Source organism: Lepus europaeus (assembly GCF_033115175.1).
Source record: "Lepus europaeus isolate LE1 chromosome 12 unlocalized genomic scaffold, mLepTim1.pri SUPER_12_unloc_2, whole genome shotgun sequence".
NCBI classification, from domain to species: domain Eukaryota; kingdom Metazoa; phylum Chordata; class Mammalia; order Lagomorpha; family Leporidae; genus Lepus; species Lepus europaeus.
In genome coordinates this window covers 388,967-405,658 of record NW_026909002.1, presented here as the reverse complement: position 1 = coordinate 405,658, position 16,692 = coordinate 388,967, and the positions used below count along the sequence as shown (strand labels likewise).

The 16,692-nt window shown below is 43.1% G+C and overlaps 1 protein-coding gene across 1 annotated transcript in view; it reads left to right on the top strand.

The window, feature by feature from the left end:
- The first annotated feature begins 8,531 nt into the window (after positions 1 to 8,531).
- LOC133754290 (ras and EF-hand domain-containing protein homolog) overlaps positions 8,532 to 16,692 on the top strand; it is a 45,892-nt gene continuing 37,731 nt past the window's right edge. Inside the window, 2 exon segments of the mRNA XM_062184760.1 lie at positions 8,532 to 8,684; positions 14,291 to 14,380. Coding sequence (XP_062040744.1) covers positions 8,532 to 8,684; positions 14,291 to 14,380 — 243 coding nt within the window.

The following is a 16,692-nucleotide window of genomic DNA, read 5'->3' as shown; positions in this document are numbered from 1 at the left end:
TGAGACAGAGAGAGAGAGAGAGAGGGAGGGAGGGAGGGAGGGAGGATTTACCACGTCAAATCTGGGTGTGTCACCTTAGGCATACCTTTAAGCCTAAGAACTGAACAGAGCTCTCTGGCCACATCTACCACAAGCCTCTAGATATTCACTGAAAGTAGATAGTCCACTTATCTACAGTCATAGTACAACAAGAAAAGCTGCCACAGCGGTGAAAAAAAAAAAAAAAAAAAAAAGAAGAAACCAACGAGTATCTCCACAAATGCTGAACAACAAATGCAACAACCCAAGAAACAAAAATAAGATAACATGACGCTCAATACAAGATTATGAAGATGATGAGACAGAAGAAATGCAAGATATGGAACTCAAAAAATTGATAAGAATACTAACCAAAAACACTGCACAAACTACTGAAATCCATGCAGGACATGAAAGAAAATCTCTCATGAAAATGAAATCTTAAGGAGGAATCAAAATGAAGAATTCAGTAGAATAAACAAAAAACACAGTTGAGAGTCTTAAAAACAGAATCAGTGAGGCAGAAGAGATAATATCAGACTTAGAAGACAGCACAGCAAAGTATACAGCCAAACCAAAGACAAAAAGAGGAAACTAGAAATCTAAAAAATATTGTAAGGAACCTACAGAATACTATCAAAAAACCCAACATTCGGGTTCTAGGAGTTCCTAAAGGCACAGAAAGAGAGAAGGCTTAGAAGGCCTTTTTAGTGAGATACTAGCAGAAAACATCTCAGATTTGGAGAAAGAAAGAGACTACCAAGTACAGGAAGCATACAGAACTCCCAATAAACATGACCAGAAAAGATCTTCACCACAACACATTGTCATCAAACTCACCACAGTGAAACATGAACAAGATTCTTGGGGACAGCGCTGTGGCTCAGTGGGTTAACACTCTGGCCTGAAGTGCCGGCAACCCATATGGGCGCCGGTTCTAGTCCCAGCTGCTCCTCTTCTGATCCAGCTCTCTGCTATGGCCTGGGAAAGCAGTAGAGGATGGCCCAAGTCCTTGGGCCCCTGCACGCATGTGGGAGATCTGGAGGAAGCTCCTGGCTCCTGGCTTTGGATTGACCCAGCTCCAGCCATTGCGGCCATCTGGGGAGTGAACCATTGGATGGAAGACCATTCTCTCTTTGCCTTTCCTCTCTCTGTTTAACTCTCACTTTTGAATGAATAAATATTTTTTAAAAAAGAAACAAGATTCTAAAATGTGCATGACAGAAATGCCAGATTACTCTCAGAGACTCTCCAATTAGACTCACAGCAGACTTCTCATCAGAAACCCTATAGGCAAGGAGGGAAGGGCGAGATATAGCCTGAGTACTAAGAGAAAAAAAACCTGCCATCCCAGAATATTATATCTAGCAAAGCTCTCATTTGTGAATGAAGGTGAAATAAAGACTTTTCATAGCAAACAGAAATTGAAAGAATTTGTCACCACTCGTCCAGCTCTGCAAAAGATGCTTAAAGATGTGTTACACACAGAAACACAGTCATCAATATGAAAGAAGGTAAAGAAAGAAAATCTCTCAGTAAAAGATCACAGGAAATTCAAAATATATATTAGAAATATCTTTGGAAAAATGGCAGGGCAAAGTCACTACTTATCAATAGTCACATTGAGCCTCAATTCTCCAGTTACAAGACACAGATTGGCTGAATGGATTAAAAAACAAAACCCATCTATTTGCTGCTTACAAGAAACACATCTTTCCAACAAGGTGTATGCAGATTGAAAGTGAAAGATTGGAAAAAGATATTCCATGCCAACAGAAACCAAAAAAGAGCTGGTGTAGCCATCTTAATATTAGACAAAATAAACTTTAACACAAAAACTGTTAAGAGAGACAAAGACCCAAGTCAATAAAATCAGAGATGAAAAAGGGAATGTAACAGATACCACAGAAATAGTCATCAGAAATTACTACAAAGAGTTGTATGCCAACAAACTTGGAAATCTATCAGAAATTAATAGATTCCTGGACACATATAACTTACATTGAACCACGAAGACACAGAAAACCTAAACAGACCCATAACCACGTCAGAAATTCAATCAGTAATAAAAGCCCTCCCAACAAAGAAAAGCCCAGGACCAGATGGATTCACTGCTGAATTCTACCAGACATTTAAAGAAGAACTAACTCTAATTATTCTCAAACTATTCAAAACAATTGAGAGAGAAGGAATCTCCCAAATTCTATGAAGCCAGCATCACCTTAATTCCAAAACCTGAAAAAGATGCAGCAGAGAAAGAGAATTACAGACTAATTTCCCCGATGAACATAGAAGCAAAAATACTCAAAAGAATTTTAGCCAACCAAATCCAACAACACATCAGAAAGACCATCCACCCAGACCAAGTGGGATTTATCCCCGCTATGCAGGGATGTTTCAACATTTGTAAATCAATCAGTGTGATACACCATATTTACAAATGGCAGAATAAAAATCATACGATTATCTCAATAGATGCAGAGAAAGCATTTGATAAAGTACAACACCCTTTCATGATGAAAACTCTAAGCAAATTGGGTATAGAAGGAACATTCCTCAATACAATCAAAGCAATTTAGTAAAAACCAACAGACAGCATCATATTGAATGGGGAAAAGTTGGAAGAATTTCCACTGAGATCCGGTACCAGACAGGGATGCCCACTCTCACCACTGCTATTCAATATAGTACTGGAAGTTTTAGCAGAGCCATTAGGCAAGAAAAAGAAATTAAAGGGATACAAATTGGTAAGGAAGAAGTCAAAATATCCCTCTTTGCAGATGATATGATTCTTTATTTAAGGGATCCAAAGAACTCTACTAAGAGACTATTGGAACTCATAGAAGAGTTTGGCAAAGTAGCAGGATATAAAATCAATGCACAAAAATCAACAGCCTTTGTATATACAGACAATGCCACAGCTTAGAAAGAACTTCTAAGATCAATCCCATTCAAAATAGCTACAAAAAAATCAAATACCTTAGAATAAACCAAGGATGTCAAAGATCTCTATGATGAGAATTACAAAACCCTAAAGAAAGAAATAGAAGAGGATACCTAAAAAATGGAAAAATCTTCCATGTTCATGGATTGGAAGAATCAACATCATCAAAATGTCTATTCTCCCAAAAGCAATTTATACATTCAGTGCAATACCAATCAAAATACCAAAGACATTCTTCTTAGATCTGGAAAAAATGATGCTGAAATTCATATGGAGACAGAGGAGACCTCAAAAAGCTGAAGCAATCTTGTACAACAAAAACAAAGCCGGAGGCATCTCAATACCAGATTTCAGACATACTACAGGGCAGTTGTTATCAAAACAGCATGGTCCTGGTACAGAAACAGATGGATAGATCAATGGAACAGACTATAAACACCAGAAATCAATCCATACATCTACAACCAACTTATATTTGATCAAGGAACTAAAACCAACTCTTGGCGCAATGACAGTCTATTCAGAAATGGTGCTGGGAAAACTGGATTTCCACGTGCAGAAGTATGAAGCAAGACCCCTACCTTACACTTTACCCAAAAATTCACTCAACATGGATTAAAGATCTAAATCTATAACCCGAAACAATCAAAATAATAGAGAGCATTGGAGAAACCCTGCAAGATATAGGCACAGGCAAAGACTTCTTGGAATAGTTCCCAGACACACAGGCAAAGCTAGAATTGACAATTGGGATTACATCAAATTGAGAAGTTTCTGTACCGCAAAAGAAACAATCAGGAAAGTGAAGAGGCAACCGACAGAATGGTAAAAAATATTTGCAAACTATGCAACAGATAAAGGATTAATAGCTAGAATCTACAAAGAGATCAAGAAACTCCACAACAACAAAACAAACAACCCACTTAAGAGATGGGCCAAGGACCTCAATAGACATTTTTCAAAAAAGGAAATCCAAATGGCCAACAGACACATGAAAAAATGTTCATGATCACTAGCCATCAGGGAAATTGAAATCAAAACCACAATGAGGTTTCACCTCACCGCAGTTAGAATGGCTTACATACAGAAATCTACCAACAATAGATGCTGGAGAGGATGTGGGGAAAAAGGGACACTAATTCACTGTTTGTGGGAATGCAAACTGTTAAAGCCACTATAGAAGACAGCTTGGAGATACCTCATAAACCTGAATATAGCCCTACCACATGACCCAGCCATCCCACTCCTCAGAATTTACCCAATGGAAATTAGATTGGCAAATAAAAGAGCTATCTACACCTCAATGTTTATTGCAGCTCAATTCACAATGGCTAAGACCTGGAATCAACCTAAATGCCCATCAACAGAAGACTGGATAAAGAAAATTATGAGGTATGTACTCTATGGAATAATATACAGCAGTAAAAAATGAAATCCGGTCATTTGCAATAAAACGGAGGAATCTGGAAAACATCATGCTGAGTGAAATAAGCCAGTCCCAAAGGAACACATATCATATGTTCTCCCTGATCTGGGACAACTAACTGAGCACCAAAAAGGAAACCTATTGAAATGAAACTTACACCTTAACCAGCCCTTGTCCTGACTGCTGAGGAACAGCTTACTATTTTATTATTTTTAGTATTTTCTTGGTCTACTTAATACCATTGGTTGAACTCTTTAATTAACACACAATTATTCTTAGGTGTTTGAATTTAACTGTAAATTGATCTCTGTTAAAAATAAGAGAATAAGAGAGGGAGGAGATGAACAATTTGGCACATGCTCACTCGGACTTACCCCTAATGGTAGGGCTAGAAACGTGCCATGGGATTCCAAATCCCATTAAATTGGCATGTACCAATGCCATCTGTAGTGGAATGAGAAGGCCATGCCAAGGTGGCCACTGGCAAGTGAACATCAGTTACTCAGGAATAGCTTTGAAACCCACCTGGCAACGGAGCCTGCCTGGCAACAGGCTGTGATTGGATGGCTTTGGAAACTGCCTGGTGACAGCCTGTGATTGGATGGATTTGAAACTGCCTGGTGACAGGCTGTGATTGGATGGATTTGAAACTGCCTGGTGACAGGCTGTGATTGGATGGCTTTGGAAACTGCCTGGCAACAGGCTGTGATTGGTTGGGGCATAGACTGCCCCTTGACCAGATTGGCTGGTCTTGGCTATATAAGCTGTTGTACCAACTGTAATAAACGAGTCTGCCGGCTGCTCGCCTCAAGCCTGCTTTCACCTGACTCCTGGGGTCTGTGTGTTGACTCTGCGCCTCTTGCCCCCACCACGCTGCTCCTCTCAGAAACGAACCCACTGCAACATTGTTGAGAAATCAATGGAAACATCCATCTTACTAAATTATTCATTTTAAGTTCATAATTGAACATAAAGATAGGATTAAGTGTCAAAGTGATCACATAAACAAGACCAGTGCCTGCTAGTAATAACTGATAGAATTAAAAATGAGAGAATGATCCAACATGGGAAGCAGGATACACAGCAGACTCACAGAATGGCAGATGCCCTAAACTCCCCATGTAGGACCTCTGTCCTTTATGTGTTGTACTATGTGAATTAATGGTGAAACTAATCTTCAAACACTATACTTTGTGTGTCTGTGTGGGTGAAATCTGTTGAAATCTTTACTTAGTATATATTAAGTTGATCTTCTGTATATAAAGATAATTAAAAATGAATCTTAATGAAGAATGGGATGAGAGAGGGAGTGGGAGATGGGATGGTTTGCAGGTGGGATGGTGGTTATGGGGAAACTGCTATAACCTAAAAGTTGTACTTGTGAAATTTGTATTTATAAATAAAAGTTTTTAAAAAAGAAAATCATCCAAATTTAGTTCAGGCTCATCATAAGAGCAATTGTTATGCACGTACTGTGGGATGCCCACAGGAACAGGTGGTTCCCTTCCCTCTTGGATGGAATTCTGATCCCACAGGAATGACTTACATGCTGGATGAACAAGGATGCATGGGGAAATGAGACATGCAAAACTCACCATTGCTTTTCCCAGCACATGGCTGGAAAGGTCTAGTCCCTAGATGACCCCTTCTTTCTCCATGAGTCAAATAAACTACTCCTCTTGCCACTCTAGGCATGGGGACAAATTCAGTTAACCTGTAAAGAGAGATTACTCCCTGTATCCACATCATGAATGTCACTTGTGGGTCTGACTGCAGCAAGTATTCAGCTTTACGTAAACCCCAGACAGATGTCCTGTGGTATTGTTGAGGGGATGGTGCTTCATGACAAGTTGCAGCCCAGTTAGACAGGGACTTGTGCCCTGGTGCAACTGGCTATCCCCTCACTCAAGCATTTCAGAACATACCCAACCAGGACAATAACCACCATTGCCCTGGAACATCAGTACCAGTGCCAGGATCACTGGACCCCCACATAAATCTAGACACAACCAGAGTTCCAAGGAGAGTTTCCAGTGAGTTCAAGGCTCAAAATCAGAGAGCTGCAGGATTTGAGTCTTTCATCTTGTGGTGGTCTACTATTAATAAAAATGAAGACTGGATTAATTACATATATTATAATCAAAAAAGATTCATTAACTCTAGTTCTTCAGGGGGTCATCAATCAATTAGCTGCCACCAGCTGAATGGAGTGCAGAAACAGGATAGCTCTAGCCATGATGTTAGCAGAACAGTGAGGAATCTGTTATGCTATGGGGACAATTTTGCACATACATTCCAAATAACACTTCCCTCAACAGAACCATTAGGAAAGAAATACAATGTCTAATTACTTTAGCTAATGAATTGGCTGAAAACTCTGGAATTGATAATCCATTTACAGTTACCTAGAGGGTTTATTTGGAAAATTGGAAGGAATGGCAATTTCAATTCTAACTACTCTAATAATGCTGGCTGGGGTTCTGACAGCTGTTGAATGCTGTTTTACTCTCTATAGAAGAGGCTTCCACAGAGATTAATAGGAATAGCAATTACCAAATGTATGCCTTAAACTGATGAGCAAATGTTATTACATTATGAATTATATTATGAAAGAATCAACTGTTGACTCGAGAATAAAATTTAAACATGAAAATGAGACCAAAGCAGTTTTAAAATAAAGAGGAGGAATTTGTGGGAAGATATTTAATGGTCTATTTTCAGATAATAAAATGTAACAAGAGTAATTCCATTTTGATAAAGAATTATTTTATATTTATTTGAAAGAGTTATAGAGAGAGTGTGTTCCATTCCACTGGTTCACTCCCCAAATGACTGCAATGGCCAGAGCTGAGCTGAGCTGAAGCTAGGAGCCAGGAGGTTCCTCTGGGCCTCCCATGTAGCTGCAGAAGGCCCAAGGAGTTGGGCCATCCCCCACTACCCTCTCAGGCCATAGCAGAGAGCTTGATTGGAAGTGGAACAACCGGGACTCAAATCAGCGCCCATATAGGATGCCGGTGCTGCAGGCTGGGGCTTTAACCTGCTGCGCCACAGTGCTAGACCCCCAATAATTCCATCTTAAGCCAACTCGCCAGCTTACTGCATTGAGACTACAGATACAGGATACTGTTTTCAGGGACCCACACCTGAATCACAAATGTTCATTCCACAACACTGGTTACAGCAAAGACTAATCAGCTTTTATCTGCTTGCAAAGATTTTCTCTGCAGATAAGAAATAAAAACTTAAGGCAGATACAACAAGTAAAAATGTGTAGTTCATTGTCAAAGAAAAAATGTTTAAAAGCAAGTAATTTCCAATACTATTTTAGCCTTGTTATTCTCTCTCTCTCTCTCTCTCTCTCTCTCTCTCTCTTTTTTTTTTGGACAGGCAGAGTGGATAGTGAGAGAGAAAGAAAGGTCTTCCTTTTTACCGTTGGTTCACCCTCCAATGGCCACTGCGGCCGGCTCATTGTGCTGATCTGAAGCCAGGAGCCAGGTGCTTCTCCTGGTCTCCCATCATTTTCTTCCATTTCTTCATCCACCCATCTACCCACATTTGCACAGCCAACCACTGACACACCTATTGTCCTTCACATACCCATTCATTCACTAATGCATCCCATCTTTCAGTAATCTATTACTCAGCCATCAATCTCCCCACCTATCAATATAACCAGCTTAACTACCTATCTATCCACTCACCCATCCTTTTATCCGTGCATCTGCCCACCAAATCTTCATTTATCCAACCATGCATCTACCTTTTCTTCAATTGCTTCATCTCTCCACTCAATCAATCATCTATTAACTCTTCCATTGATCTGTGCACAGCTAGGTATCTCTTGGACACTAATGATAGAAGGGGACATTTGTTGGTCACAGCATGTAAACAAGTTGAATTATATTAGATCTATTATGAAGAACAAAGACATGGAGATGTGATAGTAGGGATGACCTACTTAAGCTCACAATGTGAAGTAAAATTCCTCAGCTGAAGATCTGAATCATAAATGTAAAGAAGAAACTCTGCAAAGACTAGAGGAGAGGACAAGCTAGGCCCGTGAAACAACATAGCTAAGGACCCCGAGATGGGAAAGGCCTTCGAATACTAAAGGAACAAGAAGACTTGTGTGACAGGGATGGCATGAGGGATGTGGCAGGAGATGAGGCAGAGGGATCAGGAAGCCAACGCTATGCAAGGCTTAAAGCCAAAGTAGGAAATTTCAATTTTATCCTGAGCACAAGCAAAAAAGCCATGGAGAGGACTGAACAGGAAAGTGCAATGACATGCTTTAAAGTAACGTTCTGATAGTTGTTTGGAGAGTTAAGTAGAGACACAAGAGGCTGGATACTAGGAGACCAGGTCAGGGACTACAGGACAGAAATAATGGTCTATCCTGCAAAGGAGGTAGCAGCACAGTGGAGTAACTACACGGTTTCACAGTCCTGAGTGAGGACTGGGATAAACAAGTATGATCACTAGGGATCACTTTCCCCACAAGGAGGAACCAGTGGCAGAGAGAGGTTCACACTGTTAGCTGTTCGTCACCTGATTAGGGAGTGATTCTAATTATTAGGCTAGGATCCAGGATCTAGGCAGAGCCCCAGTCTATGATGACAAGTTCAGTCCAACAGACCTGTACCATCTCTGTTGAGAAAGCCTGTAGCAAATTATGACTCTACAAACATTTACCAGATATGTTGTTTTTCTCCTTACCATCACACTTATGCTTTTCCCCAAACCACATATTATCCCATCAATAAATTCTGTTGCCCATAAGTCTTTGCCAAATTTCTCTTTCTTCAATCATTCAAGCAACCAACCAAAAATATCTCCTCTGTGACTCAGTTCACCTAACAGACTATAAAGCAGTCAACCCAGTTTAGAAGAACAAGGTGGCGTTCAGAAAGGTTAAACACGCCAAGGTCATCATTTTATTGTTTCACACTGCCTCAGAGGTCAGTATACTTTCTTTCCACTTTTCCCAAACACTTTCTATGACAAGGGAAAAATCAAGGTATTCAGTGGTGACCTGTAATGATCAGAGGACTCAGGTCATCTCAGATCCATGCCTGATAAAAACATTAAATACATAACAATGCAAACTTAGATTCTTGATTCCAACTGCCCAACATTCCTAGACTTTCAGAGTCTGGGTCTAGGGCCTTCTGAGGGTGTAGAACCACACACCTTCAGAGTCAGAAGGGCCCTGGTCCAGTCCAGTCATCATCTTACACGTCATGAAATTGAGGCACAGAGTGCCAAGGTCCAGTGGCTTCTGAAACCAGCCTTGACCTCTTTGTAGGGCTGACCCATCACTGATTTATTCTCTTGCACCACACTCATTCTTTTTCTCCCCCCTTGGGCTCCCATCTTTCCCACACCCATTCGCTACCTCAGTGAGCATTCCCCAGCCAGTTATCCAACAGGATGTGAGACTGGTTAGCTACACATACAGGGCTGGGGGACAGACAAGGACAATGGAGGAGGTGAAGTTCACAGGCAGGTGCAGCTGACGCATGGCAATGTCCCCCTAAAGGGGTAAAACTTCCCAAAGTCTGAATGCGTGAGGGTCTGATCACTGGCATCTGGGTGTGCTGGGTTCGCTGGTACAGCTGGGCATTCCCCAACAGAATCTTATACTTCCTCAAGATCTGCAATTTGCTGAAGGATGCCGGCCATCATCACCATTATCTCCAGCTGAGACCAGCATGCTCTTTCTGCACCTTCCTCTCACTGACCACCTCTATGGTCCTTTCACCCACAAGTGAAGGACCCTTACGGGGGGAGGGACAAGAAACTAGGCCTGGGCAAATATCAGGGGCTTCTTAAGAGGTTAGATGTTCCCCAGAGTCTAGCGGGCAGGACGTTCTCTGGGAAGGAAAAGTCAATCCCCTTCAGAGAATCTCTAGGCACGCCCAGAGCAGAACTGCCCCTCCCCTCCAGGAAACCTCTGGGCGCGCCCAGAGCAGAGCTACCCCTCCCCTTCGGAGAGTCTCTAGGCGCGCACTTATGATGTCACTGCGACCGGCCAATCCTGTAACACCTCAGCACTCTCCCTCAGCATTCTCCGGTATGCTAATTGCCCCTCCGAACCAGCCAATCCCGTGCCACCTCTGCATTCTCCACCAGCACTCTCCACCAGCATTCTTTGCCAGCGTTCTCCCATATGCTAATGGTCCCTCTGAACTGACCAATCCTACGCATGCGCATTAGGAATATGCTAATTCGTTGCCTATATAACCTGTGTGAAACTGCTGCTCAGGGCTCCTCTCTGCCTGAGGTGGGGGCCCGTTTGCGCAAACGTTCAATAAAAACCTCGTGCTTTTTGCATCAACTGGTCTGGAGTCTGGATCTTTGGGCGTCCTCCCGAGCAAGTGGGCATCTCTGCAACTGAGAGGTCCAACACAAGCACTTAAGCAGCTTCATCTCCACCCTTTAGCTGTTAGAAACATTTTTTTCAGAGAAGATAGGTGTTTTACAAATAATCTAAGCACATAGGGTTTCCCATCAATACCCTAGAATCATGGGAGCAGACAATGCAGAGGCTGGAAGGATCCTTCCTGGGTTCATCAAATCAATCCCTTTTCTATTGTACACAGTAGCTCTGGCCCAACCCTCACCACCGGGTGGCCCTTCCAAAGCCTCCCCATCACCCATCTGCTGGCCTACGTTTCCTGCCCCAATCCCAACCAGGGCTGCTTTTCCACCTGGCAGTAAGAACTCACACAGGACTTCTCAAATACACAAATACTACATGAATGAAGTCTTTGTTCCTCAACACATGGATGAACCACACCACTATGTGGCTTTATTCACACAGCTCACACACATGGAAGGCCCCCCTACACTCCACATGCCCAGTCCTTCCCTCTGGCAACCCCTGCAGACCCTCAGCCCTACCGCAGAGTCCATGGCCAGGGCCGTGATGCCCCTATTCTCCCTGGATCTCTCCTTATATGTTTACAAACCAAGCATGGAGTCATCTTGTGCAATTCATGGTGGGCCAAAGAAATCAAGTCCCCAACTGTCCATCTCATCCTCCAGGTAGAGAGACCCCTCCCACTTTTTGCTCAATTAGCCTCGGACATGGGAGGAACCATGGCTCCTGCCAGGCCCCCAGTTTCACAGACATGACAAAAGAATGGCCCAACTGCAGGCTGTCTGTGGCTGCTCCACAGTTGTGGCCCACAGGGGTGTAAGGTGATGATAAAGTGATGCTCTGCACCTCACGAGGCCAAGACTGGCACAACCCATATTCTCAGGGTACACATGTGTTGGGGACAGACACACAGGCTAGGAGCTTCTGCTGGAGATGAGCACAAAGGATGATGAGGACCCAGGCAGATGCGGGGGACAGGGCGAATGGGGAGAGGAGAGCAGACAGAGGGAGCTGTGGGTCAGACAGGTAGAGTGCAGGATGTTTACCAGCAGGCTGCTCCAGAACAAAGCCCACAAGGAAAGGTGTGGGAACCCTGTGTCTCATGCTCTCCTCTCCCTCTTGCATCTTCCTCCCCTTGAGGGCCCATGGAGGAGGACTCACTTCAGGAAGCAGTGGGCAGCAGCCTTCAATGGCCAGCAGCCATCCATGAGGATGGCACCACAGAGGTTCACGTCATGGTAGAACAGTCTGGCCTGCCACGGCCACTGGTGACCACCATGTCTTGGCCACCAAAGAGATTTCCCAACATTTTGTGTTTCCCACACACTGTTGAAACACCCCTAGGCCAACCTCCTCAGGGCCCTGAGTAGCCCACTGGGAGCCTTCTCCCTCCACCCATCCCAGGGCCAGACTTCGACCATTTATCCATGTCCAGGTCCCACCCTGGGACTTGGGGATGTCCCAGCCAAGAAAGATTTCTTCCTGAGTGGGAAGCGTGATTCATCTGGCTCATGTCATCCTGAGGGTACCTGCTTGGGAGGGACAAGGCAACATCCAGGTGACCTCCACCACTAGTCCTGTCTCCCATGTTTCAAACTGATCTTGGGCTGGGCTCACAGAGCTCTGGGGCCCAATGGCTGCCAGCTCCCCACCACTCTGCACCCCATGGCAGCCCTAGTCAGCCCCATAGCCTGTAAGAGGTTGAGGGGCTCTGGGCTGCTGAGTGGAAGTGGCCGCAGGGCTCAGGGGAGGCAGCAGCAGCCAAAGCAGGGATCACGGAAGCACAGTTCCCATGTCCATACTGGACGCCAGGACCAGAGGGAGGGTGGAGAGCAATGCCTGACCCTGGTCCCAGACAGGACCTCATCCTGCTGTGGCTTCAGTTCTGGAGGAGCCCTGCTCCCACCCTGACCTCACCTGAGACCATGATAGGCCTGAACTCTACTAAGGGAATTCCTGGACCCTGAGCTCTGACCTTATGCCAGTACAGACCCTAACCCCAGGCCCTGACCTTCCCAAGCCTGGACTCTAACCCCAGCCTGATGGGTGCACAGCCAGGCCAGACCATAACACAACAAAATGCTCCTACAAATTAATGAGCTGCACCAGCTCAGGGCTGTGCCCATGCTCAGCCAAGCAAAAAACCTGACTGGTGGGGAGAAATATCAGGAGACTAAGACCTAGTGAATGTGTGGAGCTTATGAACCGGGACTGTGAAAAAAAAAAAACAAACAAGGGTGTGTGGGAGAACTCACAGTGTGCCTGAGACATGAGTAGTCTCGGTGGGAGACGCCAGAAATTCGGGCAGCTTTGGCTATGCGGTGAGAGATGTTGCTGGGGAACCTGAGCTTTCACTTAGGACTGCACAGATCCTTTGTGTGGTCCTTGGGACAGAGCAGATGAATATTGTACCCACTGGGGCTAGCGCTCAGGCACTGATTGCCATCAAGGAGAAGAGCTCAGCAGAGTGGAATTACTTCCCTTCTGAATAAAGAAAAAAAGGAGAGAGAGAAGATTCACCACGCCAAACCTGGGTGTGTCACCTTTGGCACATCCTTAACCCTGAAGAACTGAACAGAGCTCTCTAGCCACACCCACCACAAGCCTCTAGTGATTCACCAAAAGCAGACAGTTCACTTAATCTAGAGTCATAGTATAACGAGAAAAGCCACCACAGCGAGAAAAAAAAAAAAAAGAAACCAAAGATTATCTCCACAATGCCAAACAACAAAAGCAGAAACCAAGGAAACAAGAACAAGGAAGCCATCATGACACTCCCAAATGAACATGACACTCCAATACAAGATTATGAAGATGATAAGATAGAAGAAATGCAAGTTATGGATTGCAAAAATTTATGATAAGAAACATTTAGAAGCTCTCAAAAACAAATGCATGAACTACAGAAACCCATACAGGACAGGACAGATAAAATCTCTCTCGTGAAAATGAAATCTTAAGGAGGAATCAAAGTGAAATGATGATTTTAGAAGAACATGAAATTGAGATATTGAAGAGAAATCAAAATGAAATGAAGAATTCAATAGAACAAATGAAAAGCACATTTGAGAGCCTTAAAAACAGAATCAGTGAGGTAGAAGAGAGAATATTGGACTTAGAAGACAGAGCACAGGAAAGTATACAGTCAAACCAAAGAAAAGAAGAGGAAATTAGAAATCTAAAAAATAGTGTTGGGAATCTACAGGACACTATTAAAAACTCCAACATTCGGGTTCTAGGAGTTCCTGAAGGCCTTTTTAGTGAGATACTAGCAGATAACTTCCTGGGTTTGGAGGACAGAGAGCATAGGACCCCCAATAAAAATGAGAAAAAGAGATCACATCCAAATTGTTAAATTTCCAATCCCATTTTCTTACATGGAAGACAGGGTGATATTATTTTGAATGGTATGTTTCTCCTCATGTATAAAATCTGGGCCTCAAAATGGGTGAATTTATAGCTTTCTCTTCATGTGACAAGTCCAAGCGTATAATGGAAAGATGCATCCTTTGCATTTCAGAGCCCAGGACAAGGCAACATGCAGTTGAGTGGGTTGGAAGAGGAAATGGATCAGAGGATTCAAGCTGCAGAACATAAGACATGGAAAGATGTAAGTGTGATTGACTGGATTGGCTGTTCATTCAGCAACTCTTTATGGAGCACTTTTTATGGACAAGACCCCAAGCACTCGTATGAGCATCTGGGTGTGGGTACAACAAATCCAGGCTCCCACAAATGTTCCCATTGTTGGGTTTTCTAGTGGTGGTGTTTTTTGGAGTTGGAGTAAGAAGAAAGAGAGAGAGTAATAGAGGAAATACATAAAGCAGATAAAGTACAGCAGAGAACGTGGATGATAGGCAGTGACTAGGAGAGGAGACTGCTGAGGTTGGATGACTGGTGGCAAGAAGGTGTTGTGAGAGGGAGAGCAGAGGTGATGTGAGTAATGTGGCCTGAGGAGGTGGTGGAACCAGCCTTTGCTAGCGAGGAGGGGTTGACATAGCCATACCTGTCTCTCTGTCCTTGTCTGCTGCCAAGTTTAGGTCTAGATTACAATGAAATTAAAAATCTGTCTTCAAACTTTGGTGTTTTGCAATGTAATATACCTTTATTCAGCACTGGCAGAACTGTTTAAAGTTGAAAGTCACATGCTATCTTCAGTATTTCTTTTGAATCAATAATTATCTTTTCCCCTTTAAAAGCTAATGGTTGACTAATGGTTACTGAAAACAGAAAACAGAAATATATTTCTTGGAGTGGTTAGTGTGAGGTTAAAGGTTCTATTTTTATTCACTCATTTGAGCCATTATATGCTGTAGTGTTGCTTGCATTGTTTACCTTAGTAGCTTTTTATTGTAGTTTTTTTAGGTTGATGCAATATGTGAATGAAGGCAGTTTTACTTGTCTTTCTGATCTGAATGATGCTTTCTGTTTTTCTTGCCACATCACACTGGTTAGAGCAATAAAAATGATGTGAGTTGGCATCATTGTCTACATTCAGTCTTTTGTCTTTAAATATGGTGTTAGGGGTGTGTTCATAAATCCCCTATATTAAGTGGACGTTCCTTTGTGTGCCTAGTTCACTGAGAGTCATTGCAGTTGTTGTTTTGCAGGAGTAAGTCTTGGATTTTGTCAGGTGCTTTTTCTGTGTCTTCTGAAATGATCAGGTTTATCTTCTTTTTTTAGAGTTTGTGTTGAATTATGTTGACTGAATTACATTGACTGATTGTTGGGTGTAAAAACAAACTTGTGCTCTTGAGACAGGACTCAGTTGGCCATGATGAATTATCCTTTATATACATTGTTGAATTTAGTTTGCTAAATTTTATTTATCATATTTACATCTGAACTCATATGAGGTGATGGCTTGTAGTTTTAATGTCTTTGTCTGATTTTGGTATCAGACAAGTTCTGGTCTCATTGCAGCAATTGTAAGATATTCCCTCCAGAGCAGTGTGCTCAAATCTGTGAAGAGTTTCTCCCAGCCACCACCATTTCTCACCTCATTGCTGCAATAACCTCTTATCTCACCCCACACCTACTTGTACAGATTGGAACTGGAATAAGCTACAGAGTGTTCATTTCCTTTATTCACTCTTTAATGAACTATTTTTTAACTGTAAAAGTAGTTATATCTTGCATCCAGATCTGTTTTGATGCTAGAAAACTGCCTAAGTTAGCACCTCACTGTCTTCATCTACTTATGGGAGTAGGCAATCCTTGTTACCTGCCTCCCCTGTAAAGCTGGATGAACTCCAGATAGCCACTTTATTTTATTTTATATTTATTTTTTTTGACAGGAAGAGTTAGAGAGAGAGAGAGAGAGGTCTTCCTTCCATTTGTTCACCCCCCAAAATGGCTGATCCGAAGCCAGGTGCCAGGTGCTTCCTCCTGGTCTCCCACGCAGGTGCAGGCGCCCAAGCACTTGGGCCATCCTCCACTGCACTCCCGGGCCACAGCAGAGAGCTGGACTGAAAGAGGTGCAACCGGGACTAGAACCCAGCACCCATATGGGATGCCGCACCGCAGGCAGAGGATTAGCCAAGTGAACCACGATGCCAACCCCCAGATAGCCACTTTAGAAAAAGGGTACCAGTAGGGAAACCGTTGCTCTTCTACTAAACATTTCACACATATTTTTTGAATTTATATGGAGCATGTAATTGTCAAGGAGTATTTAATTGGATTATTTAATAGAATCCTCATAATAACCCATTAAGTAAATGGAGGCATGCAAGGAAGTTAAGCAACTTGCTCAGGCTCAACAGCCAGTGAGAGGGCAGTAGGAGCCCCACCTGCAGCAAGTGTGTAAATGTGGGACCGTGCACCTTGGGGGAGGTGCCCATCCTTACCCGCCTCAGACCGTTTTCTGCCCTATCTCTGGTTTTTCTTAGTATCATTTCCTGAAGTCATCTCTGTTTTCTG